Here is a 27,298-nt window from a genome sequence, read left to right on the forward strand (position 1 = left end):
CTCTTCATTCAGCGCAGAATAACCCTTTATTTACCAAGCATGGCTAGGATTTGACTCTATTGAGTCTTTACCATTTTCTTATTGATCGTCCATCCTTTGGATAGGTCATCAGTATCTGATCAGTTGCGGTCCGACATCCGGGACCCCTGCCGATCAGCTGTTTGAGAAGGCAGTAGCGCCACAGCCTTCTCGCCGGCCAGTGACGTCGCGACTAGGGATGAGAGAACCTGTGTTTCAAGTTCGGCGTACAGCGTTATCTAAGAATTCTGTTATGGATCCTGCTACCACGAACCATAGATTTATGGTCTGTGGTAGTGGAATCCATAAGGGAATTCTTAGATAACCCGAACCTTGTACACCGGGCTTAAAACACAGGTTCGCTCAACACTAGGCACTACTACGTCACGTGGCCTGGTCGCAGCTCAGCTCCATTTCAGTTCACACACACAGCTCTGCTGCATCATACTATACAGATGAACAGTGCTCAAGACAAAAACCTCCCACAGCATTTCTTCTCTTATGGAATGTGACTGAGCAAATGGTCATGATGACATCATCAAAGGTCCTTTACCCCCTTGAGGACAGCACGTGACTTCATAGATCACATGGCAATGACATCATCAAGGTCCACTCGCTGTGATCATCTACGTCCCCTAGCGTCCCTGATCACATGACCTAGCAGTAGCCTTCCTGCCTGGAGGAGTCATGTGACCGCCGTTGTTAAGGACGGGGGTTAACGTCCGGGTATCTCTGTAACAACAACAAGAGCAGTAGATCCCGCCCCTCGCTCGCCTCCCTCCGCTGTCTGAGTGACCACGCCCACTCCTCTGATTGGCTGCCGCTACGCCTTTGGGTCACCGACGTGCGAGCCCGATGCTTAATGGTCGGAAAGTCTGTCAGTCTTCCTGACGTCACAAAGGAGAGGCGTGGCTTGGAAGCAAATTCGGGTTAGTCGCTGAGAAGGTGTTGGAGGGGGAGAGTTGGGTGGGGGTCTTATCTCCCCATGTGGACATAGCTGGAGGGTCGGGGGTGATATGCGGGTGTATTCACCCTGCACAGAAGGGCTAGTCGAATATTGGTGGGGGAAGGGGCAGCAGTGCTGGTGACTCTCACCCAGTGTACTCCTACCATCAGTGCCAACTCTCATGGGTATCTCCACCGATGAGTGATCTTCTGACTGACATGCGGAGGTAGGTCATGCCCTCTCAGGATTAAAGTGTAAGCTCTTGTGGTCATCGTCCTAAGGTTAGGTCATTATACAGGTGGGGAGCATGCATTGTCCCTGAGGTGACGTCATATTTCATCATACTGGGGGGTGGGGATTGATGACCTGGTATTAGTATGCCCTGACCTTGTAATTCTAATAACTAGAGTATTCTCCTCCTCATCAAGCAGATGTCATCTCCCCACCCCCAGTGCTCTGCGGGGGTCCTGCTGCTGACACATCTCCTCCTGTCCACACCTGGCCCTGCCCTCTGTATTAGGAAATAGTACCTGTATTGCAGGAGCGCTCAGTATTCCCATATACAGGTGACAGGGCGGATCGTGTCCATAGAGTTAGGCTCTGTTTGCTTTTCTTTTAGGCTGTGTTCACACTGTGCTTCTTCCGCAGTTTACAGCGAGAAACAAATAGCAGGCAGGTAAAACTGCGTCCGAAAATTATTCGGATGGACCAGTGGTCATGATGCTGGGGGGGGGATTTATAATGCCCTATGAAAAGCAAGCGGCCATTGTAAAAGGGAGTCTGTCGCCTCCAAAATCATAAAACCATGTCAGGTAGGTGCCCCGAAACATAGCCGTACCCTTCTTGTGAAAATCCATTCCTCTAGGGGCTTATTCACACAACTATAGGCCGTCCGTGCCCATATTGTGGACCGCAAACATCGGGTCTGCAGTATACGGGCAACGGCCATGTTCTTAAAGGGGTTTTCCAGGAGTTTAATATTGTTGGCTTACCCTCAGGCCATTAATATCTGATTGGTGGGGGGGGGGTCTGACCCCTGCGGACAAGGTGTTTGAAGAGGCAGCACTGCGGCTTCTTCACAGCGCCGTACATTGTATAGTGGCCGTGCTTGGTATTGCAGCTGAGGCCTATTCACTTCAATGAGACTGTGCTGCGCCTAGGCCATGTGACTGATGAACGTGAGCTGCCCTAGGAAGAGGCTGCAGCCCTCATCGGAGCACCGCGGCCTCTTCAGACAGCTGAATAGTAGGGGTGCCGGGAGTAAGACCCTCACCGATCAGATATCGACAAGCTATCCTGAGGACGGGCTAGTAATATTAAACTCCCAGAAAAAAATCTTTAAAGGGAACCTGTCACCGGGATTTTGTGTATAGAGGAGGACATGGGTTGCTAGGTGGCCGCTAGCACATCCGCAATACCCAGTCCCCATAGCTCTGTGTGCTTTTATTGTGTCCAAAAAACGATTTGATACATATGCAAATTATTATTATTATTTATTATTAAAGCGCCATTCATTCCATAGCGCTGTACATATGATAAGGGGAGCACATACATAATACAGACAATTGCCCGTTAGGGCTTACAATCTACATGGTATGGGAGAAGGACACAGTAGGTGCGGGTGAAGCTGGTCATGGCGGTATAGCGGCAGCAGGGTCACTGGTTGTAGGCTTGTCTGAAGAGGTGGGTTTTCAGGTTTCTTTTGAAGGATTCCACTGTCGGGGAGAGTCTGATATGTTGGGGTAGCGAGTTCCAGAGTGTGGGAATGTGCGGGAGAAATCCTGGAGGCGATTGTGGGAAGAGGCGATAAGAGGAGAGGAGAGAAGAAGGTCTTGTGAGTATCGGACAGTGCATGTGGGGATGTATCGGGAAAGTAGCGCAGAGATATAGGGTGGGGACAGGTTGTGGACGGCCTTGTATGTATTTGTTAGTACTTTGAAGTGAATTCGCTGGGCAATGGGGAGCCAGAGAAGGGATTGGCAGAGGAGTAACAGGGTGAGAGGTGGATTAGTCGGGCAGCAGAGTTGAGGATAGATTGGAGGGGTGCGAGAGTGCTAGATGGAAGGCCACAGAGGAGTTGCGGTAGTCTAGGTGGGAGATGATGAGGGCATGTACAAGCATTTTCGCAGATTCAAAGTTAAGGAAAGTGCGGATGGGGGAGATGTTTTTGAGTTGGAGGCGGCAGGTGGTGGAAAGGGCTTGGATGTGCAGTCGGAAGGAGAGGGCAGAATCCAAGGTCACTCCAAGGCAGCGGACTTGGTTGACCGGGGACAGTGTGCAGCCATTGACCATGATAGATAGGTCTGTTGGGGGGGTTGAGCAAGATGGGGGGAAAGATGATGAATTCTGTTTTATCCATGTTAAGTTTTAGAAAGCGAAAGGCGAAGAAGGATGATATACAACAGGCATGCTCAACCTGCGGCCCTCCAGCTGTTGCAAAACTATAACTCCCATTATTTCCTGACAGCCTACAGCTATCACCCTACAGAAGGGCATCGTGGGAGTTGTGGTTTTACAACAGCTGGAGGGCCGCAGGTTGAGCATGCCTGATATAGAAGATAGACATTGTGGGATTCTGGATAGTAAGGTGGTGATGTCTGGACCAGAGAGGTAGATTTGTGTGTCCTCAGCATAAGATCGATACTGAAAGCCATGGGACTCTATGAGAGAGAAGAGCAGGGGTCCTAGGACAGAGCCTTGCGGGACACCAACACAGAGGGAATGAGACAGTGTCAAAGGCAGAGGAGAGGTCAAGGAGAAGGAGGACAGAGTATTGTTTCTTGGTTTGGCTGTCAGTAGGTCATTGGTGACTTTGGTAAGGGCAGTCTCAGTCGAGTGTTGGGGTCAGAAGCCAGATTGTAGCTGGTCAAAGAGGGAGCAGGAGGAGAGGTGAGAGGACAGTTCAGAATGGACATGTTGTTCAAGTAGCTTTGAGGCATACGGAAGAAGTGATATGGGGCGATAACTGGACAAGGAAGATGGGTCAAGTGAAGGCTTTTTGAGGATGGATGTAATGGTAGCATGTTTAAAAGCAGAGGGGAACCTGAGATGAGTCCTGTCCCTGACTCATCGCAGGTTGATTTGCATAGCTATCAAATTGTTTTTTTTACACAATAAAAGCACACAGAGCTATGGGGGCTGGATATTGCAGATGTGCTAGTGGACATCTAGCAACCCATGTCCTCAGCTCTATACCCAAAATCCCGGTGACAGGTTCCCTTTAAAGGGCTGTGCGGGCATACTCTATCAAAAAAAGAAAGCCGTAGCTGCATGCTGTAATGGGTATCATGCACGGTTGGATTAGGACCCATGTGTGCTACTTGCTGGGTATCGGACAGTTGCCTTGGCAACTAATGCGCCCAGTGTGCAGCTGGCTCTTCCCACCCCCGATGTCACATTGGTTGGGAGCGTGTCCCTATGCAATGCCTTTTAATAATATGCCCTCTTCATACACAGTTGTTTTGGAGGTTTTTGTTTGTTTGTTTTTTTACTGGTAAAAAAGCGCCAGAAAAAACATGTGGTTTTGGGCATGTTTTTACTCACCTTTTTCAGTGACTTTCAGACTTTTTCATCACATGGATGAAAAAAAAACCTGCTGCTTTAAAAAAAAAATTAAAAGAAATGTAAAAACCTATATATTCTGCATCTCACATTTACCATCGGCTTTCACCTAACACCTGGAGTTTTCATTTTTCCTTTAAAAACTCCACAGAAAATGGTGTGAATGCAGCCCTTAAGGGGCTGTTCACACTGGTGGTCTTTTGGGCAGACCCCTCAGTGGGACCGGACCCGCGGAGGGAATCGTGCTACCTGATCTGTCTCTGGGCTCTTTCTCTCCCCCGACTCGACTGCAGCTCTTGGGTCTCTCCGTGTCATCATCCGGTTTGGCACTGGTCACGTGGCCGCTGCAGCGTCAACATGTGCCCCAGTGATATGATGCATGTGGGGCACATCACCCCTGATATGTAAATTTTTTATTGCCTATTTTACAGGATGAATCCTGAATAAGTAAAACTGTAATCCTCTAGACAGAACGGTATAAAAAAATATAATGGGGGGGGGGGGAGATTCACGGAACTTTCTAATATGGGGCTGAAACGATTACTCGATTGAATCGAGTAATTAGACACAAAAAAATCCTCCATGCAAATTTTTTGCATCGAGGATTTGTTTGTGTCATGTGACCACGGAGCGGGAGTAAAGTGCTTGCTACTACTTGCCGCTCCGTGGTCACCCGCCGGCCCTCGTGCTGCACTGTCCTCCTGACACATCATCAGGACAGAGTGCACTATGACCTGACGCTGCGTGACGTCAGGATGACAGTGCAGCACGCAAAGAAGACAGAGCGGCACCCCTACAGGAGAGGAAAGTATTAATGGCTGCTGGAGACTAGGAGCGGAGATGGTAGCACTGGGGGAGCTGAGGGCACACTGGCATCGGAGGGGATGATAGCACAAAGGACTCATGGCATTGGGGACTGGCACATAGAGCTGATGGAGCTAGGGGGGAGCTGATTGCACAGAGGACTGATGGCACTAAGGGGGGGGGGGCTGATGTGACTGGCATAGAGGACTGATTGCACTGGGAGGGAGCTGATGGCAACCGGGGGGGGGTTGAGCTGATGGCAAAAAGGTCTGATGATGGCACGGGGGGTCTGATGACATTTTATAAAGGAAAACGTTATATATTTTTTTTAAATTAGTTTTTAATTATTAGAGTACTCGATTAATCGATTACTTGATTACTAAAATAATTGATAGCTGCAGCCCTAGTCTAAAAGAAACACTCTTGATTGCCCACAGCAGCCAATCACAGCACTGCTTTCATTTCTTATCATGTGCTTGAAAAATCAAAGATCATTTGCTATGCCAAACGGAGGTTTTCTTTTGTGGGCACTTTCACATCTGGTTTTTTCAGTGTTTTTTGTGGGTTTTTTTTGCAGCGTTAGTTGCAGTAAAAACACCAGCTCCAGATGTTTGCAGGTCTTTGGGGAAATGTGAAACATAGGGCACTTTTTTTTTCTTTTCTTTTTTTTTTGCTACTGGTGGTTTTGTTGTTTAGGTGACTTTTTTTTGTCTTTCTTGCTTCTTTTCAAAAACTCAGCATCCTGGAGCTCTTTCTGTTTTCTTGCCACTTTTTGTATAGGGGAAAACCGCCATGAAGAAAATGCTAGTGGTTAGACGCACTGGGGGAGATTTATCAGAGTTGGTGTAAAGTAGAACTGGCTTAGTTGTCCATAGCATCCAATCGGATTACACCTTTCATTTTCTAAAGGAGCTCTGATATTACACCAGTTTTGATAAATCTCCCCTCCTGTGCCAAAAGAAGCCACAAAAGAAACAAATGCCTGTGGTTATTTTGGCAATTTTAGTGGTAGAAAAACACCAGATAGTAGTTAAAAAAGAAAACCACACACACACACACACTGAGTGACGTCTTTTGAAGCCAGAATTGTGACACAGATTGCATCCGAAGAAGTTGCCTCATTGGGGGCTGTGCTGCGGTCCGTGTGGCTGGTCATTTAGAGTCACTGCACTTTCACACAATTTCATTTCATTAAAAATTGTGTAATTAGCAAATGTCTAAATAACTTAATAAAAAAAAAAATCTCCCTGCATCCACCTGAAAAAAAGCTGTAAAGTTATGGCCACTAGGGGGTCTCACTTCCACCTAAGTTGCCTGTTGTCAGTCCCTAGTAACGGAGACAGAAGATGGCTGAGAGGAAGTGGGTGTGTGTCAGAGCTAGCTGAGCTCCTGAACCTGATAACAGAACTGCTTCTGAACATCACATGAGCCTCCTGCCTTTCCGTAAGTGTGACTTATCCCTCCTTTTCAGCTTTCAGAGCTCTCTAGAAGAAAACCTAGTGGGAAGTGAGGTCATTGCATACAGTACTGGCAGAAGGGAGACACCCCTTCTTCTTAGAGAAATGCATCTAGCTGTGCAGCAGAAACTGGGAATAAGAGCTCATTCACTCGACCGTGGTTTGATTCCGCATCCGAGCCGCATTTTTTGCGGCTCGGGTGCGGACCCGTTCACTTCAATGGGGCCGCAAAAGATGCGGATAGCACTCCGTGTGCTGTCCGCATCCTTTGCTCCGTTCCGTGGCCCCCACAAAAATTATGAGTCATGTCCTATTCTTGTCGGTTTTGTGGACAAGAATAGGCATTTCTATAAAGGGCCGTCCATTCCATTCCGCAAATTACGGAAGGCACGCTGGCGGCATCCGTGTTTTGCGGATTCGCAATTTGCGGACTGCAAAACACGGCACAGTCGTGTGAACAAGCCCTAATATGGCTGGCTAAAAGAGACTTTAGGGAAGCCAAAACATAACTGTTCCTTCACAGTTATGATTGTACAAAGAGGCACAGCTATTATGCAAACGTTTTTTTAACAACTCTGTTACGCTTCAAAGACTCAACCACGCCAAGAGGACATGTCCGGACGGACACTGTTGTAAACTACGGCGGGTGTCCTTTTCCAGACTAGCTCCATTCAATGGGGCGGGTCCACGGCATTGGAAAACCAAGGCCCAAAACCATGGCGGTTTCTGCTGTGGAATACGCTGTGGATTTTGACATGAGCCAAGTGAACAGTTTTCATAAATCTGCCCCATTATCCATACCTAGTTGTTGTCTGCTATTTCTCCTTCAGTGTTTGCTTCTTTCAGGGCGCAGATATGGCAGGTTTACACGTATGAACGCTTGTTCCTGATAATCAGCCCTTGTAAAGGTGCTGCTGATCACCAGATGAACGAGTAAATGGGGATCTGCCAGCCCAGAAACGTTAGGGGTCATTTATGAACAACATTTTTACACCAAAAAATGCACAACTCCCTTTTTGCTGCTTTTTGAACGCCCATCCCACAATATTATGTTGCACAGGCGTTTTCTGTGCAGCGTTAGCCGTGTCGAGGGTGAGGAAAAGGGCGTAAATGTTGGTAAAGAAACTGCTCCAGCCAGGGTCTGGTCTAGTTTTTCTGCCAAGCTCTCGGACTGCTGAAGGCATGCCTGATCATAAATTAGCCACATCTTCTGCCAACAAAGCCAGTGCAAAAGGGGCGTAAAAGACCAGCGTAAAAAGCCGGTCTTTGTAAATGACCCCCAGTGTATCTGTATGAGGATAAATAATTGCTGTAGTCCCTACAGAGAAGGGGATTGCTGCATGAAAATGAGGCAGTTATAGGAAAGTATTATTTCCTTTCCAATTATGGCTTGCTGTCACCTTTAGGGCTCATGCACATGACCGTATGTATTTTGCGGTCCGCAAAAAATACAGATGACATCTATGTGCATTCTGTATTTTGCGAAACTGAACAGCTGGCCCTTCATAGAACAGTCCTATCCTTCTCCGTAATGCAGACAATAATAGGACATGTTCTATTTTTTTCCAGAACAGAAATACGGACATATGGAAACGGAATGCACACGGAGTAACTTCAGTTTGTTTGTTTTTTGCGGACCCGTTGAAGTGAATGGTTCCTCATATGGTCCGCAAAAAATGCGGAACGGACATGGAAAGTAAATACGTTCGTGTGCATGAGCCCTTAGTCTAAGATTCACCTCCTGTCCCATCAGGTGCTCCGTTTGCTGCTCTGTTCCTCCTCCATGCTCTGCACTGCAGCTCTGCTTGTTTAGATTGTCTGCTAGGTAAACAGCCCATTTGCACATGGTTACGTAACCTTCACTCAAAGGTTCTGTTCACGTTTTCTAAATAGTTTCCATTAATACAGGAGCCATGATGGATCCTGACAGATCCTGATGGTTTATACTGGATCCATCGAGTTTCCTTTTTCTTACTGGGAAGAACGGCGCAGTGTGCCTGTCAAAGATGAGAATAAGAACTCAAGAAGGAACAGGCTGGGTTCACATCCACATTGTCTGTTCCAGTTTTCTATTCTGTCAAAGGAGCGGAAAACCAAAAATGACTGGTGGATCCGTCACCAGCAACGGCGCCTGACTGACACCATTAACTTATAATGGGGTCCATCAGCTTATAGTCCTACATGTCTACGCTGGCCACTTGTGTCTTGTATTCTTCATGCTGTCCTCTTCCTCTCATTTGCCCCTTCTCTCTTCCTGCAGGAACACCCAATGAAACATCGTCGTCTGGTCAGAATGGCAGGAGTAGTAGATACGAGTATATTTAGTGGTGATCATTGACCTGTCATGGCGCTGCGCATTTACTTTATTTCTAACCTCTTTCTTATTTGTCTGCAGGTTGCCATATTTAAAAATGGAGACTGAGCGCATGATAATCTGCCCTTTGTCCGCCGTCTAGAGGTTTCCTCCTTTTAATTCTTCTCGCTAATTTTATATCCTATGCAATGTCCAACAAGAAGGAGCCTCCTTTTTTTAACGAAGATAACCTTGGATCCTTCCATTACAAGCTTCCTTTTTATGAGACCATGGAGCTCTTCATTGAAACTCTTACAGGGACTTGCTTTGAACTTCGGGTGTCGCCCTTTGAAACCGTTGTCTGTGTAAAAGCCAAAATTCAAAGGCTCGAAGGTATTGATTGGACAGAACCGTGGCTGTTTGACTTGTAATATGTTACTTGCATTCCAGGTTAAATCAAAGCAATGGCCCTTCTGCATGAAGGTGTAAGGCGAGACATACACAAGTGCGTTCAATATGAGAAACTTGCAGCATGTGTCAGTGCGAGGTCCCTTTCTGACCTCTGTTCCTATGACAGGATCGCACAGCGTTGTAATGATTTATAATGCTGTCTGACCCTGACGGTCCTTGAATCTACTGAATTACACTGACATAGTGCTGTCAGTGTCTTGCAATGGATTCCAGGACTCTTGGGGTCACACAGCTTTATAAATCCTTAGAACGCTGTGTGATCCTGACGGAGGAGTGGAGGTCAGAACGGGACCTTGCACTGACACACGCTGCAAGTTTCTCATATTTAATGCACTTGTGTGTGTCTGGCCTAAAGGGCTGCCTATAGCAATCAATCAGATTTCAGCTAAAGAAAAGAAGTGATATGACTGGCTGCTGTGGACTGCACCAGCATTTTTTTTTCTTTGAATAATTTTAGATTTTTTTTTGTGTGTAGTTGGACCAGTAGCATCTGTTTGGACTGTACATTGGTCTGTTACATTAAAGGGTTACTGCAGCACTGCTGCCATCAAAGCGAATGGGAGCAGTGCTGCAGCAATCGGCTCCATCCACGACACACAATGGACAGAGCTGTAGTTCCAGCGTCTGAGCTACTACAGAGCTGTAGTTCCTCTGCCGATCAGATATTGATTACCTTCCTGAGGCTAGGTCACCTGTATATGAGGATCAGCTCCAAACCCCTCCCCCCCCAAACTTGAGTCCTCTCCATTATGTGTGTCAGAATGCAGGTGAGTATGAAGATATACAAATATATATATGGTAGAGGTTTTTTTCAGTAGCTGATTTAAAAATGGATTGAGAAGTTGCATGTTACTACTTATAGGCAGATTTGATGGCGGATTTTATAGAAGTCAATAGGGTAGCAGAGAAATAATATGTATTTATATAGCGCCACCATATTCCGCAGCGCTTTACAAATTCATAGGGTTCATGTACAAAACAAAAGTAACTGGCTGATCTGCAACTGAAACACAGGGCCCCGCTCGCTGCTACATAATATTGTGATAAGTAGGATTTGAGCCATTATTGAACGGACAGGAGTGGTGCCGGCCGATCTGCTTCGGGTTTGGGACTGTTAGAGTACATGCACACGTTCAGGATTCATGTGCGGAGAATCCGCACTGAAATCGGCAGGTGTTCGCAGGCAAATCTGTGCGGTCAATCCGCATCAATTGGTGCGGATTTGGTGCAGATTTTACTAACTGAAGAAAATCCAGTCAGGAAAAATAAAATAAATTGACATGCTGCGGATTTTAAAATCTGCGCAGAAAAAGATCAGCATCGTGTGCATTGAGAATTTCAAATTCTCATAGAATACAATGTACAATGGACCTACGCTGCGGATTTTACACACGCAATCCTGATCGTGTGCATTTAGCCTTAGAAGAACGAGTTCAGGCCAGAGGAGTTTACTTGGGTCATTTTAGGGAGCTTGAAGGTGGAGAAGTTGTGGATTGACCTAGTATTCCGGGGCAGAGTATTCCAGAGAGTAGGTGCAGCTCGAGAAAAGTCTTGAAGACGGGAGTGAGAGGTACGAATGATGGAGGTTATTAATCTTAGTTAGGTCGCTAACAGAACGGAGAGCACGAGTAGGGTGGTAGATGGAGATGTATGGAGGTGCAGCACTGTGGAGAGCTTTGTGGTGGATGGGCAACCAGTGAAGTGACTGGCACAGACTAGTGGCATCAGTGTAGCGGGTCTACAGATAGATGAGCCTGGCTGCAGCATTTAGGACAGACTGAAGGGGATAGAGTTTAGTGAGAGGGAGAACGATTAGTAATGCGTTGCAGTAGTCAAGATGAGAATGGAGCAAGGAAACAAGAGTTTTTGCCGTTTCCACTGTAAGAAAAGGGAGGATTCTGGCGATATTCTTGAGGTGCAGATGACAAGAGCGTGTAAGTAATTGGGTATGGAGAACAAAGGAAAGATCAGAGTCAAATGTGGCCCCAAGACAGCGGGCATGTTGCATAGGAGCTATGATAGTGCTGCAGACCGAAACTGAAATCTCAAGTTTAGGTGGGTTAATAGATGGAGGAAAGACAAGGAGTTCAGTTTTAGATACAGAGAGGACATGATGTTAGAGACAGCTGCCAGACACTTACTGGAGTCTTGGAGTAAAGCAGGAGTGATGTCAGGGGACGAAGTGTATAGTTGGGTGTCGTCAGCATAGAGATGGTATCGAAAGCCAAATCTACTGATAGTCTGTCCGATGGGGGCTGTATAGAGGGAGAAGAGTAGAGGACCCAGTACGGAGCCCTGAGGAACGCCGACATCAAGAGGAAGAGCCAGCGAATGATGCACTAAAGGAGCGGTCAGAGAGATGGAGAGAGAACCAAGTGAAAAACTAAAAAACCTCAAATACTCTTCCGATATTCTTGTAAAAACTCCTCCAAAACTTTTTAGAAATCTGCCACCAAAGACGACCTGTTTTCGACTAGGAATCTGCTACAGATTTTTCTGCCGCTGATTATTGCTGTGTGCGCCTAGGGCCAGTTTGAGTTTTTTGCCGCTGACTCTGGAGCATTTGTGCCTCAAAATCAGCTCCAAAAAAACCCACCTCAAAACGGCCTCCCATTCATTTCTATAGGAAGCAGCACGCATTTGCTTTTAGAATTGTCCGTGTGTTGTTTATGCGGATCCGCGCCAAAAACCTTGAGTGAAAATGCAGCTTTGTTTTGAAGTGAACACCCATTGATTTAAAATCTATATATAAAAAAACAGGCTGAAAACATGTGCATTCCACGCAGAATTATTATTTTTTTTGTGTGTGCACATTTTCTAAATCTGTCATGTGTACATCCCCTAAGAGTTTTCAACTCTCAAAAGACCTCCGACTTCTACAATATTGTCGCCTGCGGCCGTACTAGGTTTGGCGTGCCTGTCCGTGTATGATCTTGCAGTTTATCCGGCTTCTGGCATGGCTAGCTCCGGTCTGGGTACTGTAGAAGACTTGGTCCAGGCGGTCTACGGCTGTTTCTGTCGGTGCGTTAATTGTGTTGTCACGGGGACGTGGCGTAAACAGTCTTTCCAGTAAGTCCACTCTTCTTCTCCCCTGCTGAGCTCTAACAATGGGTAAACCTCCTCTCGGTACATGGCACTTGCCGAAGGTCACTTTTGTGTTTTTGTTTTTTATTTAATTCATTTTCCTTTATTTGTGTCATAGGAAATGGTCGTTATTCGGCAGTAGTGTCCTTGTGTAGTGCTACAGTGTGGGTTATCTCCTGTCGGGCTGAAGTAGATGTTTGATAGAGATTTATCAAACTGGTGTAAAGTAAAACTGGCTTGGCAACCAATCAGATTCCACCTTTCATTTTTCAGAGCTTCTTTGGTGGAATCTGGTTGCTATGGGCAACTAAGCCAATTCCACTTTACACTAGTTTTTATAAATATCCCCACAAGATGAGGATTTGTAGAAGGCCCTGTTGATTGGTACATGTCCTAGTGTAGCCAAGCGGGTCCTGCCCATCATTCATGGCTAATAGTGGAAATGCTGTTGATGAGAATCTTCTAAATTAACATGGTTTTGTAAATCTATACATGGAAGTGAGAAAAACTTTGGACGCCACCTAAATGTTATCTGGGCGGACTAGAGGTTGATGGGCAGAATGGTTTTACTTCTGAGGGGGTTCCAACCCAAAAAGTGAAAGCAGAGTCATTAGTTTGACCGACCTCCAACCAATAAATGTATTCCTCTATCAGATCTCTGTTCCCGAGGGTCCAGGGTCTTGTGTGGTCTGCAGTCATTGCAAAGCTTCCAGGGAAATGTCTTCTCCTGTGCATGGGTAGGGTCTGAGCCTGCGCAGCAACCAGAAAAGGGGCCATATAAGACTATGAAACCACGCCATCCTCGTCAGTGGGCTGTCCAGTATCTCAGCATTGCCCCATTTGCCTGAAGCTCAGCTGTAATACCAATAACAGCCTTTGGCTAAGAGTGGCGCTGTTTCTGGAACCATTTGAACCTTGTGGTAGCTATGGAGTGACGTCATGTGTTTTGTGCCTTAATGAACTGTTAGCGGGTACATTTAATTGGCGTTTTTTGTAATGGGAATGTATCAGTTTTCTGTTTTAATGCAAATCAAAATCAGGTGGTGAAATGTTTTATTTTTTATTTTTTTTTCTATGTAATCTGTTTTTATTTTCTGATTGTAGATTTATTTATTTTTTCTATTTTCTGTCATTGGTTATGGGGGCAGATATCTTGCTTGATTGCTTCTTTGACTTGTGCCTGGCAGTTAGATTTGCTTTACAGCAGTATAATGATGTGGAAATTTCCAACGAAAAAAAACATTTAAAGGGAACCCATCGGCTGCACTAGGATGCACGGACGGTGGGCAGCATAGTGTAGTCACAGACTGGCTGATTTCAGCGGTCTGTCACTGCTGTGATGCAGTCAGTACCTTTTTTGAAGCACCGACCTGGAGCATTCGCCTGCACTGCGAGGGAGACGAGTCCGATGAGGCTTATTGTCCCCACGCTCTGCAGATGATTGACAGATTTATAGATTTTTTTTTATTATTTTTTTTTTTCTATTCACAACAAGGAGAAAAACTGCCACTCATTGCTCGGAGATGGAGGGCAGGAACAGTGAGCCTCATCGGACTCCTCTACCTCTCAGCGCTGGCGCACGCTGCGGCGGGTCAGTGCTCTAAAAGTACCGACAGACCGCTGAACTCAGCATCACTACACTATGCTGCCCTTAGGGATTAACACAATGATGGTAATGACCTGTAACCTGCCCACATCTATTACCGTATATTAACCTTTTTCATCTTTTTAGGCATTCCCATCGCACAACAACATTTGATTTGGAATAACAAGGAACTAGAGGACGAGTGTAGCCTGAACGACTATAAGTAAGTGTTTGTTTTTTGTTTTGTTTTTTCTCTTTTTGCTGTAAAGTTTCTTTTTGGTCTGTCACCAACCACAACACTTGGTATTTTTCTCTAGTATCTCTGAAGGTTGCACTCTGAAGCTGGTGCTGGCTATGAGAGGAGGTCCAATTAACACTCGTAGAGGTAAGTAGATTATGAAACTTTAGCAGGACCAGTAGGTCTAGGGGCTACTCTAATGGGGGCACGTGAAACGCTCGTTCATTGGGTGATCCTTTCGTGCAAAAAAGGAAATGTTCATTTTTGGGCATCAGATCTTTCTGTCTAACCAGCCTCTGCTGCCCAGAGACAACGCAGCTGTATGAGCAATGGCAGTGGCCACTTGTCCTCATACTGTGGAGGTGATCGCTGGTGGTCACCTCCACTAACGAGCAGCCAGTTGAGGGAAGGAAGCTGCTCCTCAGAGCGTGGAAACCCGCCTAAAAGGTCATTTTACACGGACTGATTGAGAGAAGTCATCAGGGATGAAGGTTTGTGTAAATGCTCGTTCCCGATCTGCCTGCGCTGGCAGTCACCTGATGAACAAGCAAACCTTCATCGGGAGATGTCGTCCTGCCGGAACAAAAAATCATCGTTCCTACGCATTGTGGTATATAAGCAACGATCTGCTGCACAGTAAAGATGAAAGAATAAATATATATATATATAATATAATATATATATATATATATATATATATATATAATTTTTTTTTATGGGGACAAGTGATCGCTGTTTCAGTCACTTGTCCCCATACAGTGGATGTGATTGCTGCATGACCTGACAGTGATGGGGAGCATCTGCTTCGTTCCTGATAAATAGTCTGATCCTTGGTCCATGTAAAAGGGCCCGAAGACTTGCACACTACGGATTAGATTTTTGTAATACAGCATCACATGCAGTGTATTCTTTGGACTGCAGCTGTAGCTCGATAGTCCATCGGTAGCACTACAAAGAGTATCCGTGTGGCCCTAATCTAAAACTGAGGCATGAACACCTAGCATTTCATATACCTGTGCAGTCTAATATTTTCTATCTACCCAAAACCAATTCCTAGGCTTTTTTTGGAAACTTATGCAGACTAGCAGCATTTAACATTAAAATATGCGACCTGGGGGCTATGAAACGGAGCAATGGCATTCTATCAGGAAGAGGGCGTTCCCAGGAGTCAAACAATGAGCATCCTGCTCCCTTTCCCAGTGACATAAATCATTTGGATATCTGTCAGTGGGAACAACATGCCAGACTTGAGCAGGTGCTTCCCTGTCAGTGCCCGGAGTGTCTCTTTTCTAATAAGCTCTGGATGCAAATTCTACACACCCAGGCTCTGCCCTTTGGGACTAGTCTGCCGCCGGTTCAGCAGCCAGTGACTGTCAGAAGTACAGTTCACACCCGAGTCTGCCGCACATGAAAACTAATAGGATAGTTTTATCTGTTATTTTTTGTTTGTTTGCGTGTTCAGTGCCATTGGATGACCCGGTCAGAGACCTAGCGGAGTACATGGACCCAGTACGAGACGAGATGTGGGAAAAGGCCGCCACTAATAAGCAGGTTACATTTTTGGTATACCGTGAAGGAGATCAACTGAATTTCTTCCGAGTAGTTGACCGAGGAGATGGTACCTTGACTCCATTATCGGAATCTCTCAGGTAAACACCACTTTACGCCTACATATTTACTGGGGGACATTTACGAAAAAGCGCCCATCTTAGTTGACGTGCAGCATATCTAAGGGCTCATTCACACGACCGTAGTGTTTCACACGGATACCGGCCCGTGTGTGTGTTCTGCAATTTGCGGACTGCACATGGCCGCCACTGTGATAGAAATGCCTATTCTTGTCCGCAATTGTGGACAAGAGTAGGACATGCTCCATCTTTTTTGCGGGCCCGCGGAACATAACTACGTGCTGTCCGCATCTTTTGCAGCACCATTGAAATAAATGGGTCCGCACCTGTTCCGCAAAATTGCGGAACAGTTGCGGACCCGTTCATACGGTTGTGTGAATGAGCCGTCAGAGGTGTCTCCTATCTAGGAGCTCTGTGGTCTGATCTTAGTTCAGCTATGGTCTCGCATTGTGAAGAGGATTAGGTAGACCTATTTGTGTGCCACAAAAGCCTGGTACCTATCTGACCATGACAAGATTTCCAGTTTTCACGTCAGTCATCTGTAGATCTAGACTGATGTGCGAATTTACTGCTGTTTACTGAGTGATCTCTTAAACTTTAAGGTGTTTCCAGAATTGATTGATTGACCTGTATACTACAAGTGAATGGCACTGAGATTGCAGGACATTTCCCGGTCTCTGCGGTGTAAGAAGCTGTGCTAGTTCCGGTGTGCCACAACTCCTCCTATCAGCTAATTGGTGAGGGTGTCATGAGCTGGATCCACAGCAATCTGATATTGATGGCCTATCCGAAGGATTGTTCATCAATTTTTAAGTCCCTGAATCATGCACCTTTAGATACAGTAGCTGTCGACTGCTTATTCGGCCAAGCTATTCCTCATCTCTCCCCCCCCCCCCCCCCCATACACATGCACGCACAGTTCATCCAAGCTTGCATGTGTTCTCAATAGAGAGAAGAGCATAAGCTGCAGCCAGAAACTTGTATTTGTATTGGTAGCGTATCTTCTGTGAGAACATAGGTTTAGGCATGTTGAAATCCAACCTGACCGTTCTTGACCCCTTCAGCTAGAATTGTGATGCATTAGGCTAGTTTCACACCAGCGGTAAATTCTTTTGACAGGCTCTTTCAGCAGAGGAACAGCGTGCTGAAGACATCGTATCCGGATACTACCTGACCCTGCCAGAGCCCACTGACTATAATGGAACTTGCTGGGGATCTGGCCTGTTTCCGGCATTATTGCTGGGATTCGGCCGGACTAAAGACGCTGCTTTGCCTGGTGGTGCGCTGGCGTTTTCCGGCTAGGCCGGATATGTCTTCCACTAGTCTGTTCTTCAGCCAGAACAATTTACTGCTAGTGTGAAATTAGCCTTAGGTGTGCTGCCTTAGGTCTGCTGAACTTGGCAGGTTGCGTCTACGTTCATCTCCACCTTTTATGTCTGAGAAGGGAGTTTAATGAAAGATTGAACGTCCTGCCTGACGAATTTGTTTCCCCTGTGAGCAGAGGCCCAAAAGGGCCACATTGCAGGTGCTGAACAACATACTCTGGACTTTAGGAGTCACCATCTGCCTTCAGTTTACAGTGTAATAGGTATCAAAGCCCAGGAGAGCGTCAAGATAGATACTAAATAATGAGCAGGCCTTGAAGAGGACCAGTTTAGTTCTGTGAGGACATAAGTTGGTCATAGAAATTGGATAGAAGTTGGTTGATGGTTGAACATCTGGTGAACCTTCACTTTGCAGACACAGCCATACACATTTTGGTCCATAGCTACCATAACAGTTATTATGTGTTCAATGAAACCATGCGATGGACAAAAGATATTTCTTGGAACAATCTTTCATTCACGAAGATCTTTCTTTGAATGAAAGGTCTTTCATCGGACAGATATATGGCTGACTTCTTTTCAGACGATCAACTTTAGACTGATGTGTGTGGCCACCTTAGAACTGGCTACATATCTTTCAGCTGGCTCATTCATTTTTTATTATTTTTATTTTTTGTACTAGTTTGCTCGCAACTGGCACCATTAGTTGTAGCACCCAAATTGTCAAGTGGGCAGACTTCACTACCCAGTGACATTTTCTGAGAGGGCTGATACTAGAGCATGTACTCGATCTGCCAGCACATTATCATCCAGAAAAAGAACACTACATCCGCTTGAAACATTAATTATTTCTGAGTACATTTCTTTTATCCTGTACATGATCTGTTTCTGTCTTCTCGATAGTGGAGGTTCGGTCTATAACTTCTATGCAGAAGATGAGGATGGATATGAGGCTTCTCCATCTGGCCAACAGATTATAGAAAATTCAATCACTATGAACAAAATGAAGTTGTTGAAATCAAAGATGGAGAGCATGAACCTCAATAAAAAGGTCTTTAAAGCAGTGAATGCTTTCTCTGAACTAGTGTGACTGTTTCCTAAAGCTGTCTTCTCCAAACTGTACTTGATATAACATAGCATTGTATTGTACGCAGGTTCTAGTACTCCCTTACGTAATTTGTTATTGGAGGTATATACCTATCAAGTTAGTGGTTGTTTCTGGTGGATGAACTACTTGATAGCTGGATTCCTTATAGGTTTTACAGTTTTGTAAGTAATTTCACCAGAAGTATTAAAGGTATCTAAATGTCTCAAGATAGGGCTGAAGCTGCCTATATAGAATACACCCTGTCTTCTCCTAATGTGTAATTTTTGTAGTGTCACTGCCTGAGACCTTTACCATAATTTATTGAAGTCTATGTTTGTCACTTGGCACACTACAATTTTCTTCAATCATTTTGTTTTTGTAGCCGAAGAAGTCCTCTAAGTTGAAACCCCGGCCTCCTAATGCCCCACGGCCTACAAGTGGCTCAATGGCTTTTGCCCGTCACAGACTTCTCAGAGTTCTCCCCCACATTGGACAAACGTTTCTACCTCCCGGGAACCCTTACGTGTCCGAGTCTTCCCACAATGCACTTTCTACCCTTACTGCTGCTACTAGAACAATACCTTCTATCACTAGTGACTTTCTCAAAGAAGAAGAGGAGACCTGGGAAAGCTCAGCATTAATTCCATCACTCACTAATATTAATTTACCTCCCAAGGTTTCACGCGTGGAACTTGAAAATGCGAGTCAATCAACAAATACAGTCCTCTCCCCTGTTACTCCTTTGCCCAAGAAAGATGGGCTGACAAAAGACAGTGACTCCCTCTTACATCAAAACCTAAACCTTTTCTCTTCGGAAGAAACGTCTAGATCAATTTCAGAATCCTTTGCGTTGTTGGCTGAGGCAAGTCCTTCTGAGCAGTATGGAGAACTGTGCAGCTTGAGAAAAATGAAATCTGATTTTGAATTGACAGAAGTCAACGACGAAACCTCCGCTGTCGAAACACATCAGACTGCACTCTCCAAATCGCTGAACGCTGAACTGATGGAGACCTCTCTTATCAATACTGCTGAAATAAGTCCACCGAGAGGCAAGTTTCTGTCACCCATCCACTTTTCTCCACAGTTGAACAATGCCACTTTTTCTAAGACGTGTCAGCCTAAATGTTTCGATTTGGGAAGCCTGAGACCACCTGCTTCTCACAGTCATTTCCATTCCCTGCAACTCCAAAACATGGCTGATCCTGCATTTTCTAGGACTACTAGATTCAGAGGAGTGAAAGTGGAATCTCCAGGAAAGCGATCAGATGTGATTACCAAAATGGAGGCTAGAGACATGACAGAGTTGGTTAATAAAGCATCGAAAGAACCCATGGGGTCACTTAATAACTTAGGTTTTTTTGCTTCGCTGGCTCGAAGCGCAAGTAGAGACAACTTAAACAGCTCCAGCAATCCCGGGAGACTACGAAATCTTGTTGCTCCACCAACCACTCTCCAGGAAGAGAAAATTTCTTTACACGACAGTTTGAACGTCTTTAGCGTGAGTATCCAAAAGTACTGATTAACAGGTTCTCGAATGCTGCTGTTTTCAGCATTGTGGCCCAAAAAATCTCCACTGGAAACCTTTTCGTGCAGTACAGATATGCCTGCATAAGGAAAACTGCAGCACTTAAAGTGAACCTGCTGGACAATTTCTGCTGCCCTGTAGAGGGAGAGTAGCTGAGCTCAGTGATAGGCAGGTTTATATGATTTGGAGCAGGATAGCCAAGAAAACCTTGACAGGACTCCTAGAGAGACAGTGAGAGTCCTGATTACCCCACCCGCACAGGTGGATTCCTGTGTACATTGATGCCATATTCAGCTCTCAAACAGGGCAGCATAAATCACCTGACAGGTTCACTTTCAAAAGTAACTCTTATTTTAGTGTGTGCATGTGGAATAACAGTGAAGCTGATTACATTTATTAGGCTAGACCAGTGGTGGCGAACCTATGGCACACATGCCATCTGTGGCACTCAGTGCCGGCCATGGGTAGGATTGCCACCTGTGCACTATTACCAATGAGCACTTCCATTGTGGAGCGCTCATTAGTACAGTCTTTGCCCCCCTCATCTGCTTGTGTTAAAAAATACCTCTCCTCATCCATTTGATCACACCGCGGGGAATACTCGCTGCTTACTGTATGTGCAGGACAGGACATGCACTCTGGCATGATGGCGTTTCGCAGCATTGACTGGAAGCAGCAGGACCTCTGAAATATCATCCTGCTGGAGCTCAGGTCCTGTCCTGTGTATCCAATGAGCAGCGAGGTGAGTTTTATTTTTTTTTGCACAAGAAAAGTGGGGAAGGGGCCTTTAATAATACTGTGGCCTCTAATTGGGGCATGATTAATACTGGGAGCCACTAATGGCGGAAAAATACTAGGGAGCGCTATTTTTATTGGGGGCCTTACTAATATTGAGGGCCACTACTGGGGCATTATTAATACTGGGGGTCGCTAATGGGACATTTATAATACTAGAGGGCCCTAACGGGGCATTCCTTTTACTGGGGCCTATGTTAAGCCACGTCCCCACAGCTTAACTTGGCCAGTATTTTTGAGTATTCAGGTTAAATTGAAGTGTTGGTACTTTGCGATAAATAAGTGGGTTTTGGTTTGCAGTTTGGGCACTGGGTCTGTAAAAGGTTCACCATCACTGGCCTAGACAATCTAAAGATGTAGCACATTTTTACAGTGGCTTGGGCTAAATGATAAATTTGATGCATCTTTAGACAGTTTGTGTAACTTTACACAACCTTTTGGTTGGCTTAATTTGTGGCAGATTTTGACACACATTAGCACTTAAGTATCTCCCTCTTTTTCAATTAGCTAGGCCACTTCCCCACTGCATCACAACCCTTGTTGAGAGCAGCACAAAAAATATTAAGAACGCAAAGATTGGTATGCTAAGCCGGCCTGTGATGTCCCCTGCGCTGCCAAAAGGTGCACTTAATTTATGACTAGGTGCAGGCTTTGTCATAAATTAGGCGCATCCTACTGAGGTTGGGGCGTCTAGATTAAAATCTACTCCAGCCCCTAGCAATCCTCAGTGGCAGCATAGAAATGTAGCGTGCGCTCAAATTTAGGCGCACAGGCATTCAAAAAGTTGAAAACCAGGAGGTTTAATTTATTTTTTATTATTATAATACCAGATTCTGGCTTAGGGGCTCATAATAAATGGACCCCCCCCTTCCTTCCATAATCTGGTGCAAAGCAGTTTTTGTGCAACTTAATTTAGCTTATTAAATCTCCTCCAGTATTTTTAGGCATTTATATGACTTATATTCTGCTTATAAGTGGAGAAAAAAGTATTACTCTGCAGTAAGAGATATATATATATATATATATATATATATATATATATATATATATATATATATATATATTTATTTCTTTTATAAAGTATGATCGCTTGTATTATTGATTTATGGGAAAAAATGTTAATGAGTTACTGTTTGAAGGAAAACTTAATTGGTCCCATTTTAACAAACTTTGTATAAATCAATAGCACAAGTTAATATAAGAAACTTTGCAATACATCTTATCAGAGGAAATGTCTTTTTCTCTCTCCAGCAGCTCACTTCTCCCCTCTCCATAGACTTCTGTGGGCAACATGTAATCCGATCCTTCAGTAAACAAACAGCCATCTTTTCTCTCAAGACGGCTTAGTAGAGCATGTTAGTTTAGGAGTAGACAAATGTAGACAAATTCTGCATATTAAATCTGGTTTTCCTGTCTAGTTTATATCCCCTATTTGTTGGATTAGTTTATGCCAAAAATGTGTCCAAATAGCCAGATTACACCAACTCAGATTTATACACCAGTATCCTGCACCAGTTCAGCTTTATTAATGTGTAGGAGGTGGACAAGGTCTGATCACGCCAACATTCTGGTTTAGAAGTCATGGATATTGTAAAAATAAATTTTTATGGCATATCTGAATAATGTGTCAAAAATGAAGCGCGCAGATTTTGCACAAACAGTGCCAAGAAAGCGTCGTACTTGCCATAGTAAATTTGGTCCATTCAGTATTGTCCTTCATCATCGTTGTGTCCTCCATTGAAGCTGTGTTGTCTTTCCAGGCACCTCATGGACTTGGACAAAGTGTGATTAATGCAAGCTGCGGAAAAAGCACAGGTAAGAGAATTAAAGTGGTCAGTTATATAAAGTTATCCCATCTCCATAGGGTGCTCCATATGCCATAGCGCCCCCCCCCCCCCCCCCCCCCCCCCCCAAAATGATTGGAGCAGCCAGTTAGGCATGTACTTGGCCACTCCATTCATTTATATGGGAGTTCCGGAGACGGAGTACAACACTCCGCTATCTTCAGAACTCTTGTAAAATGAATAAATTCGCCATGCGCTTGTTCAACCCGCCGCTCTGTTCATTTTGGTGGGTTTCACAGTGTACAGGGGCCGCACTTTCATGTTCGGTGATGGTCCCAGCTGTATAGTAGTTATCCCCTATCCTGTGGACTGTTTCCTGGGTTAATTGTTGTGTGTTTTTAAAGTTTTTGATGCAGTTTCTTTGAGCCAAAGTCAGAAGTGGCTTGAAATGGAATGAAAATGATAAAAGAAGGACTTGCACATCTCCTAGATCCAGTTCTGCCTTAAAAACTGCATCAAAAATAGCCACAAAATGCTGTATAGGACACCGGAATCTGCAGGAATTCCAAAAACAAATTTGGTTGCTTGTCTGTGAATCAAACCCTGAACAGTTTTTTGTTAATCTACATGAAAATAAACGAAGTACATAATGAACCCGTAGATACGTCTATTTTACCCTTTCGATATGTATCGCTGCCTTGAGCATTGTAGATTACTATTTTATATATCCAGACACGGCCACGTGTGTCGCTGGCCTCAGCAGTGGCGTGTCCCTAGGAGTCACAAGCCACCTGGAGACATGTCACCACCGAGACCAGCGACTGACCACAGCAGCTGGATACATGGTTTTGTCAGCAGTTAAAAAATCCAAAAGGTTGGACAATCTCTTGGCATTGTAAACAATGGGGGCATCACAGTGGGAAATGTGGATTTGGCGTTCTAGGACAATTTGTAAAAAAATATTGAGAAAACCGAATTGCTATGTGACATTTTGGAAACCTTTTTCATAGTAGATGGCTAGCTGGCTGTGCTTTACAGTATTCCTTGTCCTCCCGTACAGTTGAAGCCACACATCTCTTTCCTCCTGTCAAGTCTGCTATTCGGAGTAAGAAGAAGGCATCCAAGCACTGCTTTCTCTGTGGGAAGAAAACTGGCTTGGCAACTAGCTATGAATGCAGGTAACTGTTCAGATCCTGGCTGAATATCTGCTAGGCTTGGCATTCAAACTGCAGGCTCAATGAAACTAGGTCAGGAAACCGCTGTAAGGCATTGTTCTCACAGTGCAGTTCCCCTGTTTGATAGAAATAGTCGTCCACAGCTCATCTTTCAATCAAACCAGCTCTTTATTGCTATTTCAACACGTGGACTTTGTATAGGGGTTGTCCCACGAAGACTGATTTATAAACCTTTTTATATCTTGCACTTACTGTATTTATTTGCGACCCCCAGATAATCCAGGAATAATCTTAGTATAGCGCCACCTTCTGTTTTTGTAGAGCAGTCTTTCTGTGTCCACCTCTGTAAATGTGCAGTGGTGGACACACGTGCCCTGTTTTGCGCCTCTCTGCACATTGAGGGATGCAAACATTATTCCTGGAATATCTGGGGATTAAAGCATTTTATAATAAGTGTAAATACAAAAAATGTTTAGAATTGTGGGTTGGATTTAACTGTAAACCACATTCGTCATGGGACAACCCATTTAAAAAAATGTAAAATAAAAGTACAGTACATTGATGGATTTAGATTTCACAACAAATGTATTGTGTGTGAACCCAGTCTAAGAAAGAGAAGGACTTGTGTCGTATACTGTGTATTATCTTTGCCATTATAATTCTTCATGGCTGTTTCATGCTGTATGTGGTTATGGGAAATCTGGGTGACGACCACATTTACCAAAATAACTATTACTGGGGTTGTCACCCAGGTTCCCAGACACTTCTGTTTAAAGGGAATTTGTCATCAGAAATGACAGTTTTAAATCGATTGTTCATGTAAAACGTATTTTTAATAAATTTGTGGTGAACTTAGGCTACTTTCACACTTGGGGCAGAGTGATCCGGCAAGCAGTTCCGTCGCCAACTAATGTCATTTGTAAGGGTCCATTCACACATCCACAATTCTGTTCCGCATTTTGTGGAACGGGATTGCAAACCCATTCATTTCTATGGGGCCACAGGATGTGCTGCCCGGATCTGGAATTGCGGATCCGCACTTCCGGGTCCGCAATGCAGTTCCTGGAAAAAAAAAAAATAGAACATGTCCACAATTGCGGACAAGATTAGGCATTTTCTATTAAGTGCCGGCGATGTGCGGTCCGCAAAATGCGGAACGCACATTGCCAGGGTCCGTGTTTTGCGGATCCGCAAAACACACACTGACGTGTGAATGGACCCCAAGACTGATCAGGATCCTGATCAGTCTTAAAAATGCCTGATCAGTCAGAAAAATGCATTGAAATGCCCGATCCGTCTTTCCGGTGTCATCTGGCAAAACGGATCCGTCTTTTTTTTTTTTTCACCTTTGCATGCGCAGACCGGAAGGACGGATCCGGCACTAATACATTCCTATGGAAAAAAATGCTGTATCTGGCATTCAGGCAAGTCTTCAATTTTTTGGTCGGTTTTCTCTTTTGCCTGATCAGTCAAAATGACTGAACTGAAGACATCCTGATGCATCCTGAACGGATTACTCTCCATTCAGAATGCATGGGGACATACCTGATCAGTTCTTTTCCGGTATAGAGCCCCTGTGACTGTGTGAAAGTACCCTTATTTTTCATTTTCCATATCACTACTTATATTAAAAAAATCTAAATCCTACAATCTTTCAGTTTTTGCACTGGCCACTGAACAGATTACTTTTCAGCAGTCATGTCATTATCACAGGAAGGATTGCAATGACAGATGTTACCTATATATAGATAAGACAGGATCCACCATTCACAAAAGGGGTGATTGTCAAAGCTCATCAATTATTTTCTTGTATAATGACCCCTGCACGGGTCACATGCCTAGAAAACAATCACATAGGAGTCTGAGTCCCCCTCCTACCTATTTCTATGACTCATGGTGGCTGCTGTGAAGCATATTTTTAAATGCTGTTAAAGGGGTGGTCTCATCATGGACAATGGGGGCATATCGCTAGGATGTGCCCCCATTGTCTTATAGGTGCGGGTCCCCGCAAGGTGGTGGCTGGAGGACTCCGGTCCGGCTACCACCAAGCCAGCTCCCCATAGAAGTGAATGGGAGCGTACCACACATGCGCGGCCCCCACTCCCATTCATTTCTTTGGGGCCGACTGATGATGTCCATGATGAGACAACCCCTTTAACAACTCTGGATCTGTCACTAGTTTATGTTGCCTTAAGTTGGGACATCATAAAACTGGTGATTCCCTTAAATTACATAAATCTTAACAAAAAAGGGTTGTGGAAGACGGTGCTATCTGTTAGCAAGTGTTCAATTTCCCTGCAGCACCCCAGCAGGTGAAATGAAGCATTACAGGCTTGTGACACTTAGATGCTGTCTCCTGCTTAGATATGCTTATGTCCATTCTGTACATTAATAATGTGTGATACTTTTTCTCTAGGTGTGGGAACAATTTTTGTGCCACTCACCGTTACGCAGAAACTCACAGTTGTACCTATGACTACAAAACAGCGGGTCGGAGATATCTGCAAGAAAGCAACCCAGTCATAACTGCGCCAAAACTCCCCAAGATCTAACTGTTCACGCTGTATATGCCATCACACCAAAAAACGGTTTCTTCTAATCATGCCTTTATTTTTTTTTTGGCCTCTTCTCCGAGGTAAACATTTGCCAAGTTCCAAGCATCCATTCCGATTCATTAAATGATGTGAAAAGTTGTTAAAAAGGAAAAAAAAACATCTCTCCTCTTCCTTTGCGTTTTGTGTTAAGTTTTAGATTGGCAAACAATGCTGTTTCACTAGACAAATCTTACAGAAGATGCACTTTACTCAAAAAATATTTACTGTATAAGTGGGGGATACAAAGATGGAACGAGTCTTGTATTCATCTGTTTGTGTTGTCTGTTTTTATTCTTGTCTGTTTTTGTATGGTTAAATTATTTCCTCAATATGCAAAACTGTATGGGGACGGGATACGGTCCTTCAAGGGAACCTCTACCAAACAAAACCTTTTGGTAGAGGTTTCCTGCTTTTGTACTGGATTTCATCCAGATCCTGCAGCCATCTGAATGCAGCCTTAAAGGGATATGCCAGGATTTTACTAATTGTTAGGCAATCGGTCAGTATCTGGTCGGGGGTGGATCAGACACCCTGCATCCCCTCTGATTGGCTCCGGCGACAGAACTACACCGCTGCATCCATTGTGTAGCTGGCCATTCACTTCAATGGGAGCAGTGCTTACATAGTGGTTAGAGCTGTGTGGTTCCTGTGTAATCGGCATGGAGTGTTGGACCTCTGTTGAGAAGACTGATGAATAATAAAATCCTGAACAACAACTTAAATTGGCTTGTATCTGTTAGTCTGAATGAGCATTAAATAGCTAATATCAGCCACACTTTTGGGTATGCAATGAAGTGTTTCCTGTTACAAAGCCTCCAAATTAGGCGTTTTTATTCTTTTGTAATCGTTCCTTTTTAAACTTCAGGGTTTTTTCCTTCAGAAATTCAGATTGCTGTCATAAAAAATTAAATAAATATTGTCTTTTAAT

At 44.6% G+C, this 27,298-nt stretch overlaps 1 protein-coding gene across 3 annotated transcripts; it reads left to right on the forward strand.

Moving 5' to 3' along the window:
* Window positions 1-774: 774 nt before the first annotated feature.
* ZFAND4 (zinc finger AN1-type containing 4) lies at window positions 775-27,298 on the forward strand. 3 transcript variants are annotated; one of them, XM_040435059.1, is made up of 11 exons: window positions 960-1,190; window positions 1,584-1,636; window positions 9,182-9,472; window positions 14,367-14,442; window positions 14,537-14,604; window positions 15,920-16,106; window positions 18,314-18,461; window positions 18,880-19,995; window positions 22,578-22,632; window positions 23,662-23,779; window positions 26,193-27,298. In XM_040435059.1, exons 3-11 carry the CDS (start codon window positions 9,289-9,291, stop codon window positions 26,326-26,328), a joined length of 2,088 nt encoding a protein of 695 aa, XP_040290993.1. In that variant the 5' UTR covers window positions 960-1,190; window positions 1,584-1,636; window positions 9,182-9,288; the 3' UTR covers window positions 26,329-27,298. The 3 variants fall into 3 exon arrangements, with proteins under 3 accessions (XP_040290994.1, XP_040290993.1, XP_040290992.1); XM_040435060.1 differs by lacking the exons at window positions 960-1,190; window positions 1,584-1,636 and adding an exon at window positions 775-947; XM_040435058.1 differs by lacking the exon at window positions 1,584-1,636.

Source organism: Bufo bufo, chromosome 6 (genome assembly GCF_905171765.1).
Source record: "Bufo bufo chromosome 6, aBufBuf1.1, whole genome shotgun sequence".
Lineage (NCBI taxonomy): Eukaryota > Metazoa > Chordata > Amphibia > Anura > Bufonidae > Bufo > Bufo bufo.